This window comes from Paralichthys olivaceus, chromosome 4 (assembly GCF_024713975.1).
Source record: "Paralichthys olivaceus isolate ysfri-2021 chromosome 4, ASM2471397v2, whole genome shotgun sequence".
Lineage (NCBI taxonomy): Eukaryota > Metazoa > Chordata > Actinopteri > Pleuronectiformes > Paralichthyidae > Paralichthys > Paralichthys olivaceus.
In genome coordinates, this window is record NC_091096.1 from 20855653 (window position 1) to 20875485 (window position 19833).

At 40.3% G+C, this 19833-nt stretch overlaps 2 protein-coding genes across 4 annotated transcripts; one reads left to right on the top strand and one right to left on the bottom strand.

Annotated features, from left to right (window-relative positions):
- Nucleotides 1-133: 133 nt before the first annotated feature.
- On the top strand, nt 134-5888 carry rnf181 (ring finger protein 181). 3 transcript variants are annotated; one of them, XM_020093704.2, is made up of 7 exons: nt 183-265; nt 1064-1273; nt 3777-3904; nt 3993-4129; nt 4358-4473; nt 4575-4649; nt 4727-5888. In XM_020093704.2, the coding sequence occupies exons 3-7, from the start codon at nt 3819-3821 to the stop codon at nt 4784-4786; spliced, it is 474 nt and encodes a 157-aa protein (XP_019949263.1). In that variant the 5' UTR covers nt 183-265; nt 1064-1273; nt 3777-3818; the 3' UTR covers nt 4787-5888. The 3 variants fall into 3 exon arrangements, with proteins under 3 accessions (XP_019949264.1, XP_019949263.1, XP_069380278.1); XM_020093705.2 differs by lacking the exon at nt 1064-1273 and having other exon boundaries at nt 134-265; XM_069524177.1 differs by lacking the exon at nt 183-265 and having other exon boundaries at nt 373-1273.
- A 648-nt stretch (nt 5889-6536) lies between these two features.
- On the bottom strand, nt 6537-17017 carry tmem150aa (transmembrane protein 150Aa). Its single transcript, XM_020093536.2, has 8 exons — nt 16914-17017; nt 13065-13347; nt 12779-12826; nt 12613-12699; nt 12142-12209; nt 10853-10980; nt 10553-10730; nt 6537-10007 (listed from the first exon to the last, which is right to left on the bottom strand). Exons 2-8 carry the CDS (start codon nt 13127-13129, stop codon nt 9709-9711), a joined length of 873 nt encoding a protein of 290 aa, XP_019949095.1. The 5' UTR covers nt 13130-13347; nt 16914-17017; the 3' UTR covers nt 6537-9708.
- Between the last annotated feature and the right edge of the window lie 2816 nt (nt 17018-19833).

Genomic DNA, 19833 nt, shown 5'->3' on the forward strand with positions numbered 1-19833 from the left:
CGACTGTTCACTCTGATGCAACTTCATCACTCATCCACACAGTGACGCTCCGAACACCACAACACAACATCCAGGTTTCAGCTGCAGTACTCTACTCACACCAGCCAGTGGCGGTAACGCAACGCTGTTGTTTGCTAACTGCTATGAAACTCGCACAAGAAGAAGAAGCCGAGCGTGAGTCTGTGCCGTGATTGGACAAAGTACCTCGTGACTGAAGTCGTCACACCCCGGAAGAATGACATGATTATTGTTGGCAGCAGCTCAGGTAAGTGGAGGCGCTGCGTGAAGACCAGTCTTTTATTTATAATCATTTCTTCACTTTATTCTTCTGTTCTCAGCAGGTTGGGTTTATTTGTACCAGCCGAAGAATCGCTAATGTTTTTCTACCGCCAGCTACAAGTACATCAAACTTAGTTAACTCCCTAGTAACATTGGCAACATCACGTTCATAAGTCATTGTTTAACAGTAGACTTGTGTTCGGCCTTTATGTCTGAAGTGGACCGGACATTATTTAATTCCAGGATTTATTTGTGTATCTATTCTGCTGTTCTTGACACTTGTAGTATAGAATACGTGAAACCACCTGACTTCAGTGTCAATGAACACTTCCTGGTGTTTACATTGACGCTGGAGATCAGTGGTCGTTGATGAAGAGTTAAACACGACACAACGAGGGACTCCCTTCCGTCTGTTGATGTTACACACACACACACACACACACACACACACACACACACACACTCACTACCAGGCTGTTGCAAATACACTTCTACACAACACCCCCCTCAGCCTCCAGCGACTCCGATGGTCGGTGGCTCCATAACTAGAAGTGCGAGGGGTGGAGAGGCTCTCCGTTCCCCCGGTGTCAAAGCGCGTGAGATCGCAAACAAAGCTCCAGACGTGATCGAATCCCACCTTCCGCGCGAAATACGTCCCCCAATCTGAACTCCTAAAACGGGACTTTGTTTAAGATCCTCATCTCCGGACTCATTCCCACTTCCCTGGCTGTCCCCTGCCTGTGCTCGCGGTGTGCCTTTCGTGGACAATTTCAATATCTTCTAGAAACGGGTGGAACTTTGTGGTCCAGATGGTCTTCACCGAACAGACCGGGAGCTCGGATGCTGTCCGCTAATTTGGCGCATGGACTCGTGTGCGCGAACACCCCACACGGAATTACCCCTCAACTGTAGAGACCGGAAATGATCGGCTCAACAGCGAACGATGTCTGTCAGGCCCCTGTCCCTGATCTGATTGGATCCACATCAAATATAGGTAACTTTTCTTCTAGACTTGGACCAAACACAGGTGAATCCGAAATACCCGTAATAATTACTGCTAGCTGCCAAAGTATCTTTGAAATACAACAATCTGGCTCCTGTCACGAAAATCACATCTCTGTTAATACACCCCCCTCAGCTCTCCTAAACGTGTCATGTCCCATAATCAGCATCATTCCTCTGATGCAATTCATAACCATTCAATCCAAGTACATCGACAACCTCTTTTACCCCCCCCCCCCTTTAGTTCTACTTCTGTAAAATGTAGTCTTTTAAATAACAGATCCCTAAATAATAAATAGTTATAATTAATAATTTGCACTTTTTTTTTATCATCACTGATACTTAGCTTCCCCAAGGACACTACAATCATTTAACCTCACTCAGGCAATACAGGAACCAACTCACTGAAAGGGTCACACTCTTGATCTCGTCCTTTTTAACGGTGTCAGCCTTAAGAACACAAAGCAGTTTTATTTAATGTGATTTTATCCCTTTTACCTTTTACCATGATGCTCCGGTTCGCCGCTGCGTTTTTAATCCTATGTCGGTTTGCTAGTTTTCTGATCTTTTTACTTCTGCCTCTTAATCCGCCTCTAATCCAAATTCTAACACAGAGGAGCTGGTCTCCCTTTGTAATCACACCTACCCTGACTAAATGAAACGACCCAGGCATTAAAAAGAGACTGCAGGAGAAAAGAAAGGAAATGGAAAAAGGCAGGTTGACATGTGTTCTATGACATCTGGAAAGCTGCAATGATAACCTACCAAACAGCAGTTAAATATGCAAAAGCATCCTTCTTTTCTCACTTGATTTAATCAATTACTCTCATAGATTCATCATCACCCATTGCCAGGAACCAGGAGACCTGTTTGACCAATGACTCACTTTCTAACCACAAATTAAAATAGTAGTCATTCACACACTCTAGACTGGACTACTGTTACTCCCTCCTCTCTGGAATAGGCCAAAAGTCACTCTCCCGCCTCCACCTAGTTCAGAACGCAGCAGATCGGCTTCTCACTGGTCTTAAGAGGCAGCATCACGTCACCCCGATCCTTGCTGCTCTTCATTTGCTCCCTGTCCATTTTAGAATTTATTTGAAGAATTCACTGATCACTTTTAAAGCACGCCAGGGTCTGGCCCCAAGCTACATCACAGAATGACAGACCCCTAATGTGCCTGCATGCAGCCTTAGATCCTCAGGTGGAGCCCTGCTGGCTGTTCTCAAGTCGAGGTTGAAAACTAAAGGTGAACGTGCTTTTGCCATCAGGGCCCCTCGGCTTTGGAACGGCCGACCTGAGGAGATAAGGCTCGTAGAGTCAGTGACTTCTTTTAAATCACTTCTTAAAACCCACTTTTATAAACTTGCTTTCATGTAATATTGTTTTTTTTCACCTTTCATTTTATTTTTTCACTTATTTTTATTGTCATTTTACTGTGTTCAAGTTTTAATTTACATTCCTTGCTTTGTTTTCGACGCACGTTGTAAACTCTGTTGTATAAATAAAGTTAAAATTTGATATTTATTACATTACACCAGATAGTGACTGACAACACTTTAGTCTCTGAGCCTAAACAGTTTTCTTACAGAGTATCAGGAGAGCCAAACACTAAATCCACACTCCTCTGAAAAGAGAAGATGTTAAACATTTCATTTTCAAAGCTTTGAATATTTTTTTGTCTGCTGTAGCCAGACAGTGGTTATAACTTTATGATTTCAGACAGTTGTTAAGGAGGCTCGTCGGCTTCTACTAGATTTGTGTGATTTTTAGGAAAAACATGGGACATTCTTGCCTCGTTTTTTCGACTTTGTTTTTATACTGCACCTTATTTTAGTGTCTCAGGGCTGCCAACAGTGTGTTTTCTTTTATTGGATCTTTGTACGACTCTGCTGTGATGACAGATTTATTTTCCCTCAGGGATTTGTAAAGCAATATAGCTATTTCTCTCTCTCAGACACACACACATGCACATCTCTCTATAGTTGTGAGGACACTCATTACACAACTAATGCCAAACCTAAAACTAATTCTTACCATAAAACCAAGTCTTAACCTTCAAACAGCTCATTGAATTTGCGAGAACCGGCCAAAATATCCTCACAATGATAGTATTCAACCAAAATTGGCCCCCATAACTATAGATACGCACACACACACACACACACACACACACACACACACACACACACACACACACACACACACACACACACACACACACACACACACACACACACACACACACACACACACACACACACACACACACAGGAACCCTGTACCCAGGTCATAAATATACTAATATAACTAACTTTCTTAGAATTGCAATGTTTTACGTTTTTACAATGATTTACATCAATAAATGAAGGTAATTCATTAGTAATTGTGGTTAGGATGGTCATTCAGTCATTGTCATTTTAAATACCAGCTGTGGATTTGATGTTGTTTTTTCTTACACACTCCTGAGCCTTCACTCTCCATATGTCTGCCAGGTATCTTAATGTAAAGAGGATAAAAACGTTGGCTGGACCATTATGGCGTCTTACTTTGATGAACACGACTGTGAGCCCACCAACCCTGAGGAACAGTATCGGCAGAACGCCCTCCTTGAATTGGCCAGGTGAGTCTGAACACGTCACACTCACAGTGATGCTGTACGTCATTGTTAGTATCCAGGGCTCTGACCCACAGTCGATCTCTATGTTCAGGTCTTTAATGCAGGGCTTAGACTTACTTGACTCAGGAGCGTTCGACTTGTCAGACTGGGATCAACGCCTTCCCCCTCCAGCTGCCAAGACCGCTGTTCAGACCCTCACCGTGGTCGTCATTTCTCCAGAGCAAGCAGGTGACAGACACGCACTCCAGTGGAATTAATGTGTTTGACATTCAGGTTTATTACCCAAAGTGGAAGAAAGTTATGCTAACAGAGACAGATATCAGGCCTGAGGGAATGCTAAAGATATAGTTTGTATTTGAGAATATTTTTTTCCCCTCAGAGCAAGGGTAGTTTTCAAGTCTCTACTCGATTAATAATATTTTAGGGATTTAATCAAGCTTTTTTAATTTCTCACAGACAAAGGACTGAAGTGTCCAGTTTGTTTGCTGGAGTTTGAGGAACAAGAAACAGTTCGAGAAATGCCCTGCAAACACCTTTTCCACGCAGGATGTATACTGCCCTGGCTGGGCAAGGTAAAGCATGTGAATTTATTTTTCACATTTTGCATCAGATAATCTACAGAAACGTGACAGTACCCAGTGCTCTGCTCTTTTTGTGTGTTTTAAAATCGTAGACTAACTCCTGTCCGCTCTGTCGACTTGAATTACCAACTGACAATCCAGAGTATGAGGAGTTTAAAAAAGACAAGGTGAGTGGTTATTGGTGCAACTGATCCCCCTCTAGAGACCTGTGTCAGTACTGAACCGATTTCATTCTGTCCTGTAGGAGAGGAGGAAACAGAGGGAACACAGGCTGGAGGACCTACACGGAGCCATGTACACATGACAACACGATGCTGTGGTGCAAGTTTGTAGCACAGTGATGTTTTACAGAAAATTATAAAAAAGAAAAATTAGATAGCTTCAGGAAACACACAATGCTGCATTCATGCCATTTCATTACAGAATTTGAAATATAGATATGCATCTGGAAAAATATCTGTTTGCTTTATATTTATATATATTATTATATATTATTTAGAGTATGACAAATATGAGGAATGTCTGACACTTATAGTATCTCCCAATAGCAAAATATAATACAGAAATATTCATAAATGGTTTGCAAAATAGTTACAATGCTAACAGCACTGAGCTCATTGTAAATACAATGTAATTTAACAAATATTTAACAATAAAAGTAACTTGTCTCTGTAATTTATATTTGTGGTGGTAACCGTGACGATTGCTCCCATTTGACTAACATTCCAGGTTCCATTCGTTTGACACGGCATGAATGCAGCATGAGAATTTAAAATGCTCTTTTCTCATTAGTTAGAATAAATTCACTATATTTTAAGATGAGTGTAAACATAAATTCATGAGCTTTAAACGCACACGAATGCTGTATTTGTCTTCTGGCTATTATTTAAACACAAATATGTTTATCAATCATAAAATGCATTTCCATACATTCTGTGTCTGAAGAAGACTGAAAAAGAAAAGTCAAAGCTGAAGCAGCAGAGCTCGAGATATTCTGACTTTTACTCTCCAGTGTGGTTCAACTCCAAACCCCTCTCATTGTGTTTCATGTTAGAGCTCGTCTACCTGGTAAGAAACTGCTTTCTGTGAATGTGTCGTGTTGTCACAGAAGGAGTTGTACTGCTCGTGCTGCCTAAGCACTCCTGTGTAAAACTGCTTCCTCTAGACTTTGTCCCATGATGTTTGAGGGGTTTGTCATTTCACTTCTGGCCATCAAGACTTTCCATGATGTGGGGAAAAAAGCCCATGTTTGGTGTTGGTACATGTGTAGTAACACACAATACTGGACCTGCAGCACTGCTCCGAGTGTGATATTTAATCAGCAGTATGTACGGAAGTCAACCTCAAGTTGTTATATTTCTGCTTACAAATAAATACAACTGCTTTTTACAAATATAAACTAGAAATGCTATCCTGTGATTGTTTGCCTCCACCAACCAGTGCAGTGTTGGTCTGTTCACATTTTTCCAGAATCAGGTCATCGTGACCTTTAAACCTCGGTAATCCAATCACTTCATCTTTGTGTCCCAGAGACAACTGGTGAAAAACACACTTGAGATGTCGTGTTCAAGAGCACACTTGGATAACACCACGCTGGTATTGAGGCCTGTTGTTTTTATTGTCAATTGTATTGGATTAGGCTGCAACACTGTTTACCCCTGACACTCCTGAGGTGTTTTGTGGACTCAAACACTTCACCCACCCCTCCATCAGAATAGTGGTGAGAAGATAATGAGTGAATTTACATTTTTCTGTGAACTATCTCTTTAAAATAACTCGTTCACAGGTCAAATTAAATCAGCTCATCATTGAGTCCAAATGAATTTGTACCAAATTTAAACTAATTCTTCTGTTCACTTCTTTAAGGTCACAATGACCTTTACTTTTAAGCACAATTTAATCAGTTCAGATTTGAATCCAACAGAAGAGATTCCATTTAAGGTGTTCTTGAGATATTGTGTTCACAAGATTGTGACAAAAGACAATCCAAAAACATAAAGCCTCCAGCCACAACAAGGATTTTCATGTTGAAAGAAGAGCCCATGCAAACCATCTGCTAATAATTTATCATTTTTATTTCATATTTGAATATAAATCTCTGTCAAATTAAAATACCTAAATGATAGACAAATCATTAAATATTTACATAATTTATAAAAAGGAAACACAATTCTGTGTTGACTTGTTTTCAGGGAATTATGACTCCTCCATGATCTATTTTCAAATAGAGGAAATAAGACAAATACATTTTAATTGTTTCTGTGTTGCTTTTGCTGGAGTTCAACACATGTACAGGTCAGGCAGCCTTTAGTAAAACAGGATCCTCCCATGAACAAACATATCACATGAAAGCTTACTGAACATTTTGACAGAAAAAAAACAAGGTTTTGTAAAATACATCTTTAAATTTGGGTTTATGAACAATGGTGTTGCAGATTAAATCCAACCCTGATGTGAGGGCTCACACAAGCTGCCTTTTGTAGTCACATCTCGTGACCTATTGGTTACAGTATGGTGGAAATAGGCTACAGATCAACACGAAAAAACTAAATCTGAACAAAATCCCCCGGCACAGTATGAGGGATAAGGCTAAACCAGTGTACTCACACCAATTAATTTCTGCTGCACAGAAAACCAATCAAAGCTCCAGAGGATCCTGTCTTTTTTTTTGGCAAGATTACAGAAGGAGACAGGATCGCTGCAGTCCCAGAAACAACAGGAAGGTAATTGGTTTGCATGAAGAGTAAAGAAAACAGACCTGACACATGATTATGCATCTTGTGTCACAGCCGATCCACTGAGCTGTCAAATGCTAACACCTGTCGAGGCAGATCTTTGTGGATTAGTGAGTCACCGTTGTGTTAAATTGAAATACTTCTCCCCGCCTCAGATGATAGTGAGACGGCGAACGTGTTGGAACGCTAGCTTTCACCTTTAAACATCGTCACACCAACAAAAAAATAAAAGGAGGTAGGTGATGTGAACTTTTAAAAGTGTGTATTGCTGGCATCCAGTGGTTAGAACCTTTAAAAACACGATGCAGAGGGCAGAACACTGTGCAGGTATGTGTGTGTGTGTGTGTGTGTGTGTGTGGTGAAACATACTTCTGAAACAGCTCACAGAGAAATAACTCGCTCACTTCAACAGAAACTTAAATCGTGGAGTGCAACGTGAACTGGGTGGCATTCGTCAGCTTTAGTTTGAGCAGTGGTTGTTTGTGGCAGTCTGGTGTTAAAGCTAGTTCACAACTCTTTCACTTGAAGATGAATTGGCAACAAGAAAGAAAGAATAACATATGACACATTTTCACTTCAGTCTACAACCTGTGTGGCATCATGTGGTTGTGACTCTGTACTGTTGCCATTGTGACACCATGAGGTTTATGGCACAAGCATCACATTCAGCCCTCAGTTCAAATTCCACCTGTAACTACTGAGCAGGCTTCACATCACTTATTAAAACAGAAAAAATCAAATAAGGCTTCCAAGGGGCCAGCCTGGAATCAAATCCGTGTGTTGACAACAATTGCATTATTCTGTAAATGTGTTAGTCAGATAATAATTGGACTTTAAACTGCAGGTCACTTCAAATGTTGTGGTGTCACACTTTTTTTTTTGTTTGTTTTTTTTTTAAACAAAAAGAGCCCTGTGTTCAACTCCAACACACTGAAAAAGGCATTATTCACTCCAGCTGAGTGTTAACTATCACATGACTGATGGAGATTATTGCACAGGACATGAGTGTGAGAAATCCAACGTAGCATGAAGGTAAATGTTACAAACAAGTCATCAGGTCATGCAAACTGTGGGACAATAATGGAAAGACACAAGACACACAACTTCAGAGATTCTCAGTTAAAAGTGATTAAGACACACACAGTCGTAGTCATGACAACTACAACGGAGTATCACGGCCACTGAAATGGAAAGAATTATCAGAGATTTTGTGAATTAAGTCGTAATATTACCACAAAAAGGGATTCATGAGAATAATGTTTGGTATCACAAGAAAAAAGCTGTAATTTTACAAGAATAAAGTTATAATATTACATTATCACAAGTACCAGGACTGAAAAGATCGTACAAAATATGTCTATTCTGCAGAAAGCCACACAGACTTGTTGCCTCTTGTGTGGAGGAGGGATTGTTGGGTAGTGGTCTATCGTTGGTCACATCTATGTGATATTCAAAGGATTTTCAGTTTCTCAAGAAACAATGGGATTGGTCCAAGATTTTGGAACTCAAACTAGAAAGAGTACAACTCGCTGCTTATCCCCCCCCCCAAAAAAATGTTCTCATTAAATTACGACTATATTCTCCGAATGTTACGTTTACATTCTAAAAGTCTCTGATTATCTTCCCCTTTAAGTGGCCCTACTCTGCTGTAGACAACAGAGCAGACCAGTTTTTTTTTTGCATATGTCAGTGAAATGGATCATGACCTCAGGAATGACAATGGCTGAAGATACACATACATATATTATGTAAAATGATTTAAAAATACCATCAAAATTTGCTTTCAAATCATCTTTGCAACTAAATCAAATTGTCAGGTGAAAGCAATGATTTTTTTTTGCCAAATCATTTGACAGATGATTTCTGCTTGATTGATTTTTAAAAAGGCCATATGCTTACAGCCTGTAAAACATACATAACTGTTAACTATTCACATCTCAAACATTCAGTGTTTTCTACTCACTACGCAAACGCAAAATTGTTATTCTCTCATTCAAAAAAGTGTGCCGTGCAGAGATAAGCTAAAGGCCAGAACAGGTGGGCCACGCAGAAGCATTTGAAGGGGTGTCTGTGGGGGGGGAGAAAATACCTTGTGGGTTTAAGTAATTTACATTTTCCACCATGACACACAGTTATTTAAAGAAAACCAAACTAAAACCTATTCCAATGAAAAACTGCCCAAATCAACAGCCATCTTAAAAACATTCATGGTTCCAGCATTCACACTGGCTCCACACATTCAGCCCTCCTCAAGACATCGCTACAGAAAATGTTACAGTACATGTAGGTGCAGGGGCTTGCACCAATGGTAACAGAAATAAAACAATGGTATAGTTTTATAGTTGGGGTCAACCTGGTGTTGGTTCAATGCTTTAAGATATCAGACCTTACTCTCTTCGTCCACACGCTGCCTCCGTCATCTCGTCTCGCTGCGTGAGACCATGAAGCACCTCTGCAGGGACATTTCACACCCTCGGGCAGTGATGCAGAGCTACAACATGGCGATGCTCTCCGGGGTACAGTTGAGATGTGTGGATGTGCTGCTCCCCCCGGGGGACTTGAGGCCCTTAGTTGCCCCGCTTAGTGTTGAGCCCCGGGCCCTGGGGCCTATGATAACGCCTGAGCCGTGGTGACTCCGCTGCAGGCCTGCCATCATGGTCTCGCTGGTGACGGTGCCAAACTCGTAGGTGAAGGTTCCGTAAAAGACCAGGATGTCTACTGTGAAGACCCACTCGCAGATGGCTGCGGCGTGCTGCAGGATGAAGCTCTCGTGGATGAAGAAGATACCGCCTGAGGAGGAACAGGTTGAGGAGGACAAACAGTGCTGGTTCATGCATGAGCAAAACAAGTAGAGCCCCTTTTTCCATGTGGGAAGACACCAAGACACACAACTTCCGAGATTCTCAGTTTAAAGTAAATGAGATGCACACAGTCGTAGTCATGACAACTAAGGCAGAGAATTAGGGCCAGTTTAAGGGACAAAACCTTAGATTTCCACAAGAATAAAATCAATATATTATGAGAAATAAAGTTGTAACTTTACAAGAATAAAGAATAAAGTTTTTCTTTTTCATTTGACTGACTCCACAGAGGCACAGGAAGGAGAGAATAAGTAATGTCAACAGACTGATAACCTTGATATATTATAATGGGATGCATCACAAGCAGCTGAACCTCAGGATGTCAGATGTTCATTCATAATATGATCAGGGTTAAGTTGCAATTGCTCTGCCGCTCTAATCAGACAGGACACCAGTCAGTGAATGCAGCATATTCAACTAGGATAGACTGTTGTCATTTATCAGATCATCAACAGGAACCCACGTAAAGGATACTGAGGACGAGTGAGACCATGGCTCCCAGTGCCAGTGCCACCCGGAAATGAGCCATCCAGTAGTCGAGGGCAGTGACAGCTACACGGTAGGTGAGCACACACTGCAAACACACAAACAGCAGCCCGGCTGGAAATGCCACACCCGCGCCCACATAGTGTAGAGATTTGGCATGATCGACCTATTGGAAACACAGACGTACAGAAACTTTGGAGTCATCGTTTGCACTCATCTAAGGTCTAAAAAAAAGGAGTGAATGGTTTAAGAATTGAGTGAGTTCATGTCATCGCAGCTGAAATTTACCTGGAAGTTGCCCACCATGACCAGACCCACAGCGTTGGTGCAGCCAGACACCAGAGCGCTGGTGTTGACCCAACATCTGTGGCTATGCTCGATCACCTGGGCGTAGCGCAGAAGGCACACCATCACCACTGAACAACACAAGAGAAGACAATACACGTTTACGCTAACACAATTAGAACTATACAATCATAATAATGATAATGAATAGCTTTTTATTTATATATTTTTATATAAATGCTTGTGTGAATACGATGCTCTTGTTTGGTTATAGGTTTACCTATACATGGATGGTGGAGGGTCATGCAATGGCTGATGTTGGACTATCTAGCTTGGTTTTTCGTTCTCACTTTCCTTTACCATATAGAAAACAAAGATCAGAGCTAAAGGATAGTTCTGAAACTAGTGAGAGAAAAACAGAGGAATGACAGAAAGTAAAAATGGGAGAAAACAAAAGATGTGCACTCGAATAAACTTGTCATATACTGCATATGAGAAGAAGTTGACATGAATAATGATGCGAGAGTGAAAACAGCAGCAGAGAGACGCAATTAGGGACAGAAGGGGGGAAATTGGGGCAGAGCTGATGGTGATAAAACAAGATAGGCAGAGGAGTAATGGAGGAAGGCCACACAGGGCATGTGCAGAGGAGAGGACACAGGGGGGAAGTGGAAGGAAAGCCGCATTCATTATTGATCAGAGAGCACGGGCTATTTCAAGCCACTCCACATCTCTTGGAGGTTAGTGGCTGATGTCTGTGGGCACCATAGAGGACTGATATAACAGAGGCCTTACAGGAGAGACAGACATTAAACACTTCTCACCTCAACTGTAACCTCAGTCATTGTGTGTGTATTAAAGAGCAGACAGCAGCTGCCTTGTTTTTCTTCATTTGCATGTAACAATGAGTTTTACACCACAGTACCCAACATTTGTGGAAAGCGATTCAGCATTTTATTATTATTTCACTGCAAAAGTTTAAGGAATATTTAATTGACTGTGATTATTATTTTTTTTAGACATTTTTTTCAAACCTACTCAATTTTGGACATTTGGAACCAGCAAGCAGTTTCTCCTTGTTCCGTCTTTATGCTAAGCAAAGCTGACCATCGCCTGGTAGAGGGTTCATGTTTACTGTACAGACATGCAGTGAATGGAATACTATCAATATGATCATCTAACTCTCAGAGTAAATAAGTACTTTTCACTAAAGGACGCACTCTTGAACACACAATATTTTGTGTGTGTGTGTGTTCGTGTGTGTGCGTGTGTGTTCTAGAATGAGTTCTCACCCATGAAAGCTCCAACGTTGCCAATCAGGCTGAACAGGCAGCTCTCAGGAGGGAAGGAGCCACATTTACTGTCGGACATGAAGACACAAATACTCTCAGTATCATATAATCAATGTGCTGTGCAGACATGAAGAGTCAATATAAACAGGACTAAATAAAGTGATGTGAACGACACTTTGCTCTAATATGTAGCTGTAAAACTGAAATAGACTTTACTTCATGTTCACTGCTAATAGGCCTACAAGTCATATGATGCCTTTTTACAAGACAGCTTTTGTACTCGCCTGTGTTTAGAGGCTTATTTGCAAATCAAACAAATGCATTTTATGCAGAGTGCGGGTTAATGACCGTCACAGAGCCACAACATGACAAGAACTAAATCCTGCCTCTGGGCCTTCACCGACACAAAACTGCTTTTGTATTCTGCAGAGACACAGACATGATGCTCAGGGAGGAGGAGGAGCAGGAGACCTGATGAGTGGGATGTCCTGGATGGTGCAGCATGTCTTGGGGAAGCCTGGTCGGGGCAGCTCCTCTGTGCACGTCACATTGTAAGACCTGCAGCAGGGAAACAATGAGTTTTATTCATTTCCTGCTTAGAGCTTCTGGAATGAAATTAGATGAACAGAAGACTTACCAGTTCTCCACAGGACAAACGTGGTGATTCATCACAGCCATGGCGTATCTGTAGGGTAAAGAATACTTTAAAGCAAGAAATGGCAAATGTCACCGTGTTCAAACCTCTGAAGAATCAACTACAACCATAATCAATTACCAAGATTACACTGGCCTTAATGCAAAGAGGTTATTCAGCACAAAAAACCCCACTTGAATGGACTTTGCAATCAACTTATTCCCTTTTGCAACTTGTAAACAACATTGCCAGGTGTCACAGGAACACAAAATACTTCGATCTGACTCACACAATCCATATTCCTGTGATGGAGAAGGCAGACAGGCTGACAGGCAGGACGATCCAGGCAGTCATTGGGCTGGCAGTGAGCTGGCTTTGTCCCAAGCATGGGGTGAGAGGGGTGCTTCGGATGGAGTGACGGCACAACGGGAGGGACCAGGTTGGGGGCGGGTGGGGGTGTGGGGTCACTTACACACAGGGGGAACACACGGGGGGAGGGGGGGCATGAGAGGACAAAAGGGGGGAATGGCACGGCTCTTCTGCTTCCACGGGGCCCTGCAACCAGCCGCAACCTGAAGGAAGACAAAAAGAAGTTGTCAGTAAATTAATAAAATACACAGTCAGGTTAATACAACATAAAATGTGTATATATGTGTTAAACAAGAGAGTAATAAAGAGAAAGATCAACGATGGGTAAAGAATAATCTGTGAATTATAAATGACACTCTAAATAAGAATATTTAAATACAAAAAAAAAAAAGTGCTTCTCTATAATCATTAACTTGTGGTCATACCTGGCATTAATATTAATTCTGGTTAATCACAGGTGAACCGCTTTAAGTAGGTCACTATAAATACAGTAAATCAATGTGAGAAACACTAAGAAGTGAAAAAATATTTTCAGGTCATTATGAAACTGTCAGAGGGGATCAGCTGAGTAGGCGGTCGTTCAATGTGGCCCAGGACGCATGTATGTACACACAGCAGAAAGAAATGGTCCTACGCAGCGCACTAACCCTAACCCATTCATACCAATGTGTTTGGATCTCAAATGTGGACTCATTTGAGATTGAATAACGGTAGAAGGTATTGCGACATCCTGGAAGTTATTTTTGTTATGCAGTGTATTTTACATTTTTAGTGCCTCTACATTTCATTCAATGTCAGGTGCATCTCACTGAAAACTCAACGTACTGCAGCAGTGTTACATTTCAGGCTTTTGCAAGTGCCTTCACAGAAAACTGAGTTCAAAGAAGAAGAAGCAACAAAGAGCTGCTCCACATCTTCTGTTAAAAGTGCTGCGGTAAAACACAGCAGAGACGAAAGCCGACAGACAGCTGACATGCTGTCATACATGTATGCTCTATGCAGGAAGTTAATAATAAGTGGTTTTCAATCTTGACTTCCTGACAACAAAACAAGAGTAAATGGTGGTAGACACAACGTAAAAACTGTAGGTCATGGTCTCTTGCTGTTTACTAGCAATAAAAAAAACACATTTTGCCATCACGCTTAATTGCATAAATAACTGTAAGAAGAAATCTGAAAAAGACCCCAAAACAAAATGGGAAAATATACAAGTTAAAGCTAGGATTGGTAATCCTGGAAAAGTTCCTTTGAAAATATGCATTTGATAAACTGAAAAATGCTCTCGCTAACTTCTGGCAATCATCTCCGCTTCAGCTGTGTATGTCTCTCACACTGAAGACTCGACTCGTGCAGTGAGAGCACACATAGGGTGTGCACAAGCAGGCAGGTTGGTTAGTGACAGACAGGTAACGCAGCCAATCGTTTCACTCGGTCCATGTCTTTAACAGCACTGCGAGGGCCCCTTATTTTCAAGAAAAATGTATTCATTGATGGCCATCAGCGTGAAGAGGATTTCAACAAATAAGATAAAAAAAATGTTTATGAAACAGATTACGGATCCAAGCTTTAAATGTTTCTCTACTGCTTTTCCCAAAATGACACGAACACTGATAAAGTAAGTACAATGAGACAGAAAGCACCTTTTGAAGAGGAATGACCAGAAACATGAAGTAGTGAAAGGTACTGTCTGCGTGTGTACCCTTGTGAGAATCAGAGCCCAGCTAAGGTCAGCTCAGCAATGGAGGAAGTGTGGAACAACAAAGGCTGTATCATTTTACACAGTGTACAGTTACAAGTTTGTCCTCTGCCTGGAGAGAATATACAGTGAACTAAGACAAGCTTCCTTTAAAGAACAAAATCCAAAAAGGACGCAGCTCCGAAAGGTCAAACTCACAAATAAGAAAATTATTATTTATTATTATTTTTGTTTATATGGTTGGATGTTGGAGTGCAGGAAACATAGACACAACCATTTTAATAATGTTGTGGATTTGACCTTTGTTCTCTTTTAAATTATAAGTTTTGTGATTAAGGTTTTGACACAGGAGAGATTTCATCACTCACACAAACAGAAATGCATCAATATTGGTATCACTTTGTACTTTGAGCTCTTTGTTTGAATTGTGTTTTTCTTCTCTTGTGTCATTCCCATAAATAAACACTGCTTATATCTACATAATCATTGTTTTCATACATGTATGTTCCTCTCCTGCACTCAAAATTCAAGAATAGCTGTGTCCTCATATGACTTGGTGTATATATATCTATATCTATATATAGATATATATATATCTATATATAGATATATATATATGGTGGTTGTTTCTCTTGCTCTTCTGAAGGACCACAGTCAGCTGGAGAGTTTTTATAAAGGCTTTTTAAGTGCTGTCATATATGGCCACCAGATGTTGTGTCTGTTTTACAATGTTCACACTGAATCGTGAAGCTTGCAAATCTCAGCTTGAGGAATACATTATGTAAACTATAAAAAGATGCAGCCTGCATGTCACATGTTAACACAACTACTCACTTGACATTGTTGGCCCACAGCAGGAGCAAGAGGCATGAACTGGACTTTTGATTCATATTCTTCATGGTCACTCCATATTATAATAAAAACATTTGAGGTCTAATATACATTGTTATGCATGATGTTCTGCAGTAAAAGTGCAAAATAACTTGACATTCGTACTGCTGCAACGGGCTGACTGACAAAGAAAACAATTTAACTAAATTGTCGCTTTGAATCAGAAGTAATCTAAAAGCTCACAATGAAAATAATGTCAGAATATCAAGCTAACATCCGCTACCTTGACCTGGCGGTAGGCATTAATTAGTGCGGTAGAACGTAGAAGGGATATTCTCCATCTTGTCCTATGTTCTATAATGGGTCAGCATTTAGTTTAAATGGCATGGAGGTAAAGATGTCTGATGGCTTTCATAGTCCTGCCATACAAGCCAGTAGCCAGTCAGATATACTTTAGCCTCAGTGTACCCTCAAGTTCAGCCTCTATCATAGATTACAAGGTAAAAACACTCGATGATGCTCAGGTGCACAACGGAAGTTATGTCTCTAACATCTACTGGTAGTTGGTAACTAAAATTGTCCTGAAGACCTTCAAACCAGGGACATTCACCATTTGTCCTATATTCTAAAAAATCAAGTTGTCAAGAGAATTTATAGTATATATAGTATTTATAACATATTGTATTTATAACATATATATATATATATTAAAGACGATTCAATCAAAACAAGCTCACCAACAGGCTGCAGGTGTAAGACAGTAATAAAACCTTATCATTAGATTTCTCTTAATATCTTTGATTGGGCTCAAACGCAGGAGAATCCAAGTGTCATTGTGTTGGTGTGAATGTACAGGGGGCCATAATACCCCCCCCCACCCCCCGCAGCCATTCACAGGGAATATTCGCCCCTGCACTTGTTAGACCCAACACAACAGTGACAATGTGTTTTCCTCTAAAACCCCAGTAACGTGTCTCCCCTCCTCCACAGCAGAATACAGCGAACACACCGAGCAGCATCCCCGGGCTGCTCCCGTGCACCGGGCAGCGGCACCGTTAGCCTCGCTAGCTTCCTCCCGGCTAGCTAGTTAGCCTTGCACTTTACCAGTTGTCTTGACTTGACACTTGGCCGCATCGTGGTTTCCGCTCACTAAAGCGAGCTTGTGCTAAACGAGAGCGGCCCGGAGGACGAGGCGCAGACAGGGCAGGGACAGAGAGCGCGGGACGGTGGATTCACACCTACCTTCAGCCTGCCGTGTTCTCCACACACCTCAACAACCTTGGTTTCCTTTTCAAAACAGCCTTTTCTCAGCAGACCAGGCGAACCGCGTTAATGGCTTCCGCTTAGGCTTTTCAAAGTAAGGGCTCCGCCGTAAAATTGGCTTTTAGGAGATTCCAAATGACATCGGGACTGTGTTAGAGGGAGTGAAGAGATACGATCAAAACTTTGTGGTAGAACCAGAAAATACTGGCAAAGCTTCTCAACTCGAACAAAAGGCTGGATCTCCAGGGGGTCAAATAAATGTCTTCACCTGCTTGTCAAAATAATTCACTTTTCACGTCAGCAATTCCAATTTCTCTATTATATTCAATTCAGCTTGTCTTGACATAACTGCATTTGGCAGCATGACACATGTGATGCTTATCTCCTGTTGGTAAGTGATGCTGTTCTTTTTTACTCACTTCTCAATGAGAAGTTTAAATGTGTTCAATGATGCGCCTCCTGACATTATAAAAGAGAACTGGAATTACATGTAGTCTATTTCTAAATAATGTTAAAAAAAATAATGATATAATAACCTGGCAAAGGTTTTTAAAGTAATGTTGTACACATTCTTGGCTATGGATCTGTGTATTTATGTATTATATATGTATGTATGTGTAATTATACAACAATTATCTTAGAAAATGTTGTTTCCAAAATTATGAAGTATTTTGTTGTGCCAAACAAAAGGCAAAATTACTTTGAAAAATCCACAGGTTTCCACATTTCTGCTGCAGGTGAAAAGCAAACCTGTGTAACTCCTATTTAAAAAGACAGCACATGGAATCAATGATTTGACACTCAAACACGAGCAGTCTAGTAGACATGGTATCATGATAAAAATGTTTTTATAAGACAAAAATGACATTAGTATTTTCATTCAACCATAAATGAAGGTCATCGTCAAATCATTGTGGAAAATATATCAATTTAAATTAAGATCTTGTAGTGAAACAATGATCGGCCAACTAATTGATTAGTATGACAGAAAATATTCCTTACATTTGAATATGAGATGAGAAATTGTAATGTTTCCTTTTGTATCTCATTGCAGTGAGCTGAATATATCTGTGTTGTAGACTAGTCAGACATTTGAAGAGGTCACGTTGAGCTGTGGGAAAAAATAAAAGGAATTTTCACAGTTTTCTGATATTTGGATGAAATCATTTGGCTTTGGAAGATAAAAGAAACAAACTTCTTTTAAAGCCAAATTAATCACAAGACAGTTTATCAGCAGGAGTAACTGATCAGCTCAATTTCTTCTGTGCTTCCACCAGAGTGAGTTTGCAAATCGTATGAATGCTACTTTAGCTCAGAACCCTCATAACTCTATCTAAATCACTGACTATTTATTCAGTGCTTAGTTCACTTTGCCAGACAGCAGTAAACATATAGCACAATCTAGTGTAGCAGTGCAGGGACAGAGCATTAATTGTGATATGTTTGACTGATCTTGCAATGAGTGTAATACCACCATCTGCTGGATTCATCTGTTCATTACAATAGATAACCCACTGATATTCAGAAAAGTCTTGCTGCTTCTCTTGAAGGCGGTCACTATCTCAGGATGACACCCTGAAACAGACAGTATTTGTAAGGAGAAACATTCACAGCATGGTTGCAAATTAGTCTTTTCACAAGCCTATCATGTCATCAATAATCATGATTATCACCATATTTTGATTTCAATTACACTCCATTGTACCCTTATGTGGTCAAAAAATGTTGGCTGTATTCGTATCTATCATATTACAATATATGGAGTAGTTTGAGCAAGTACCTTTCATGCTGCCCGAAACAAAACGCTGGTCCTCCAACAACACCCCATGAGCTCCTCTATTTCAGAAATAGCAGATTCTTTATATTTTAGATATCAATATTTTTATTTTTAAGATACACTGAAGGGGATTATCCTGAGAAATTCAAGACTTAACACATCAATCTTCAGATCTTCGTCCTCCTAGATTTCTCACTGGCAAGTGTGCATGTGAATGTATATGCACACTTGTCCACATCACATATGCAAAACTTTAGCCTTTACTATTGTTGTTGTTTTTAAGTTTGTATGGTGTGTAAACTGTTATTTTGCTGATATTTGCCCTTTGGTAAAATAAGTTTAGTTGAAAAACACATAAAAACATAAGTCCGAGCAGTGCATTCTCACATCAGCAAAGGTCATGTTAAACACTAGAATTTATTGTTACTGAACAATCTGTGTTTAGCTGTAAATAACAGAGAATGTATACGACAGGAGGCTTTATAAACCTAAAGGAGGGATTATAACCTTCATTCTTGTTTTACTAAGCAGCTTTGAATGGAATGTACAAAATTTGATCCGTAAATCTTGTGGACAGTATAGTGACTGACTGCAGACCTTGAGAGCAGATGATATTAATCCTGGTGAAATGCAAGTATGGAAAAAATAAGTGCTGCTTCCATTAGCAGAAAAATGTACACTTAAACTGTATATTTTACTTCTCTTTCCTCCCTCCTACTTACAGGAACTGGAGTAACACTTGAGTAATGCCTGTGGGGCCCTATGACAAGTCAAACCGAGCCCCCCAACAAATATAAAATTATAATAATAAAACAATAATAATGCTGTTGCATGATGTGAAGCTGTTACAAAGTGCTTTACAAAGACAACAAATAAAAACAAGAATAAGAAATATCAAAGATGAGAATCAAATTAATACAATTTCATTTAAAATCAAAGATAAAATAATCCACCACCATCCCAGGCACATCATATCCACACATACAACATATATCACATAGTCTTTAAGATGATGAATCTTTTGGCAGAAAGTTTTCATTGAATGAGGCCTTTTTAGGGGGGGTTCCAACCACTGTCTCACTGCAGTCTCCTGTAGCTGATCACAGAATTTAAGGGGAGGTT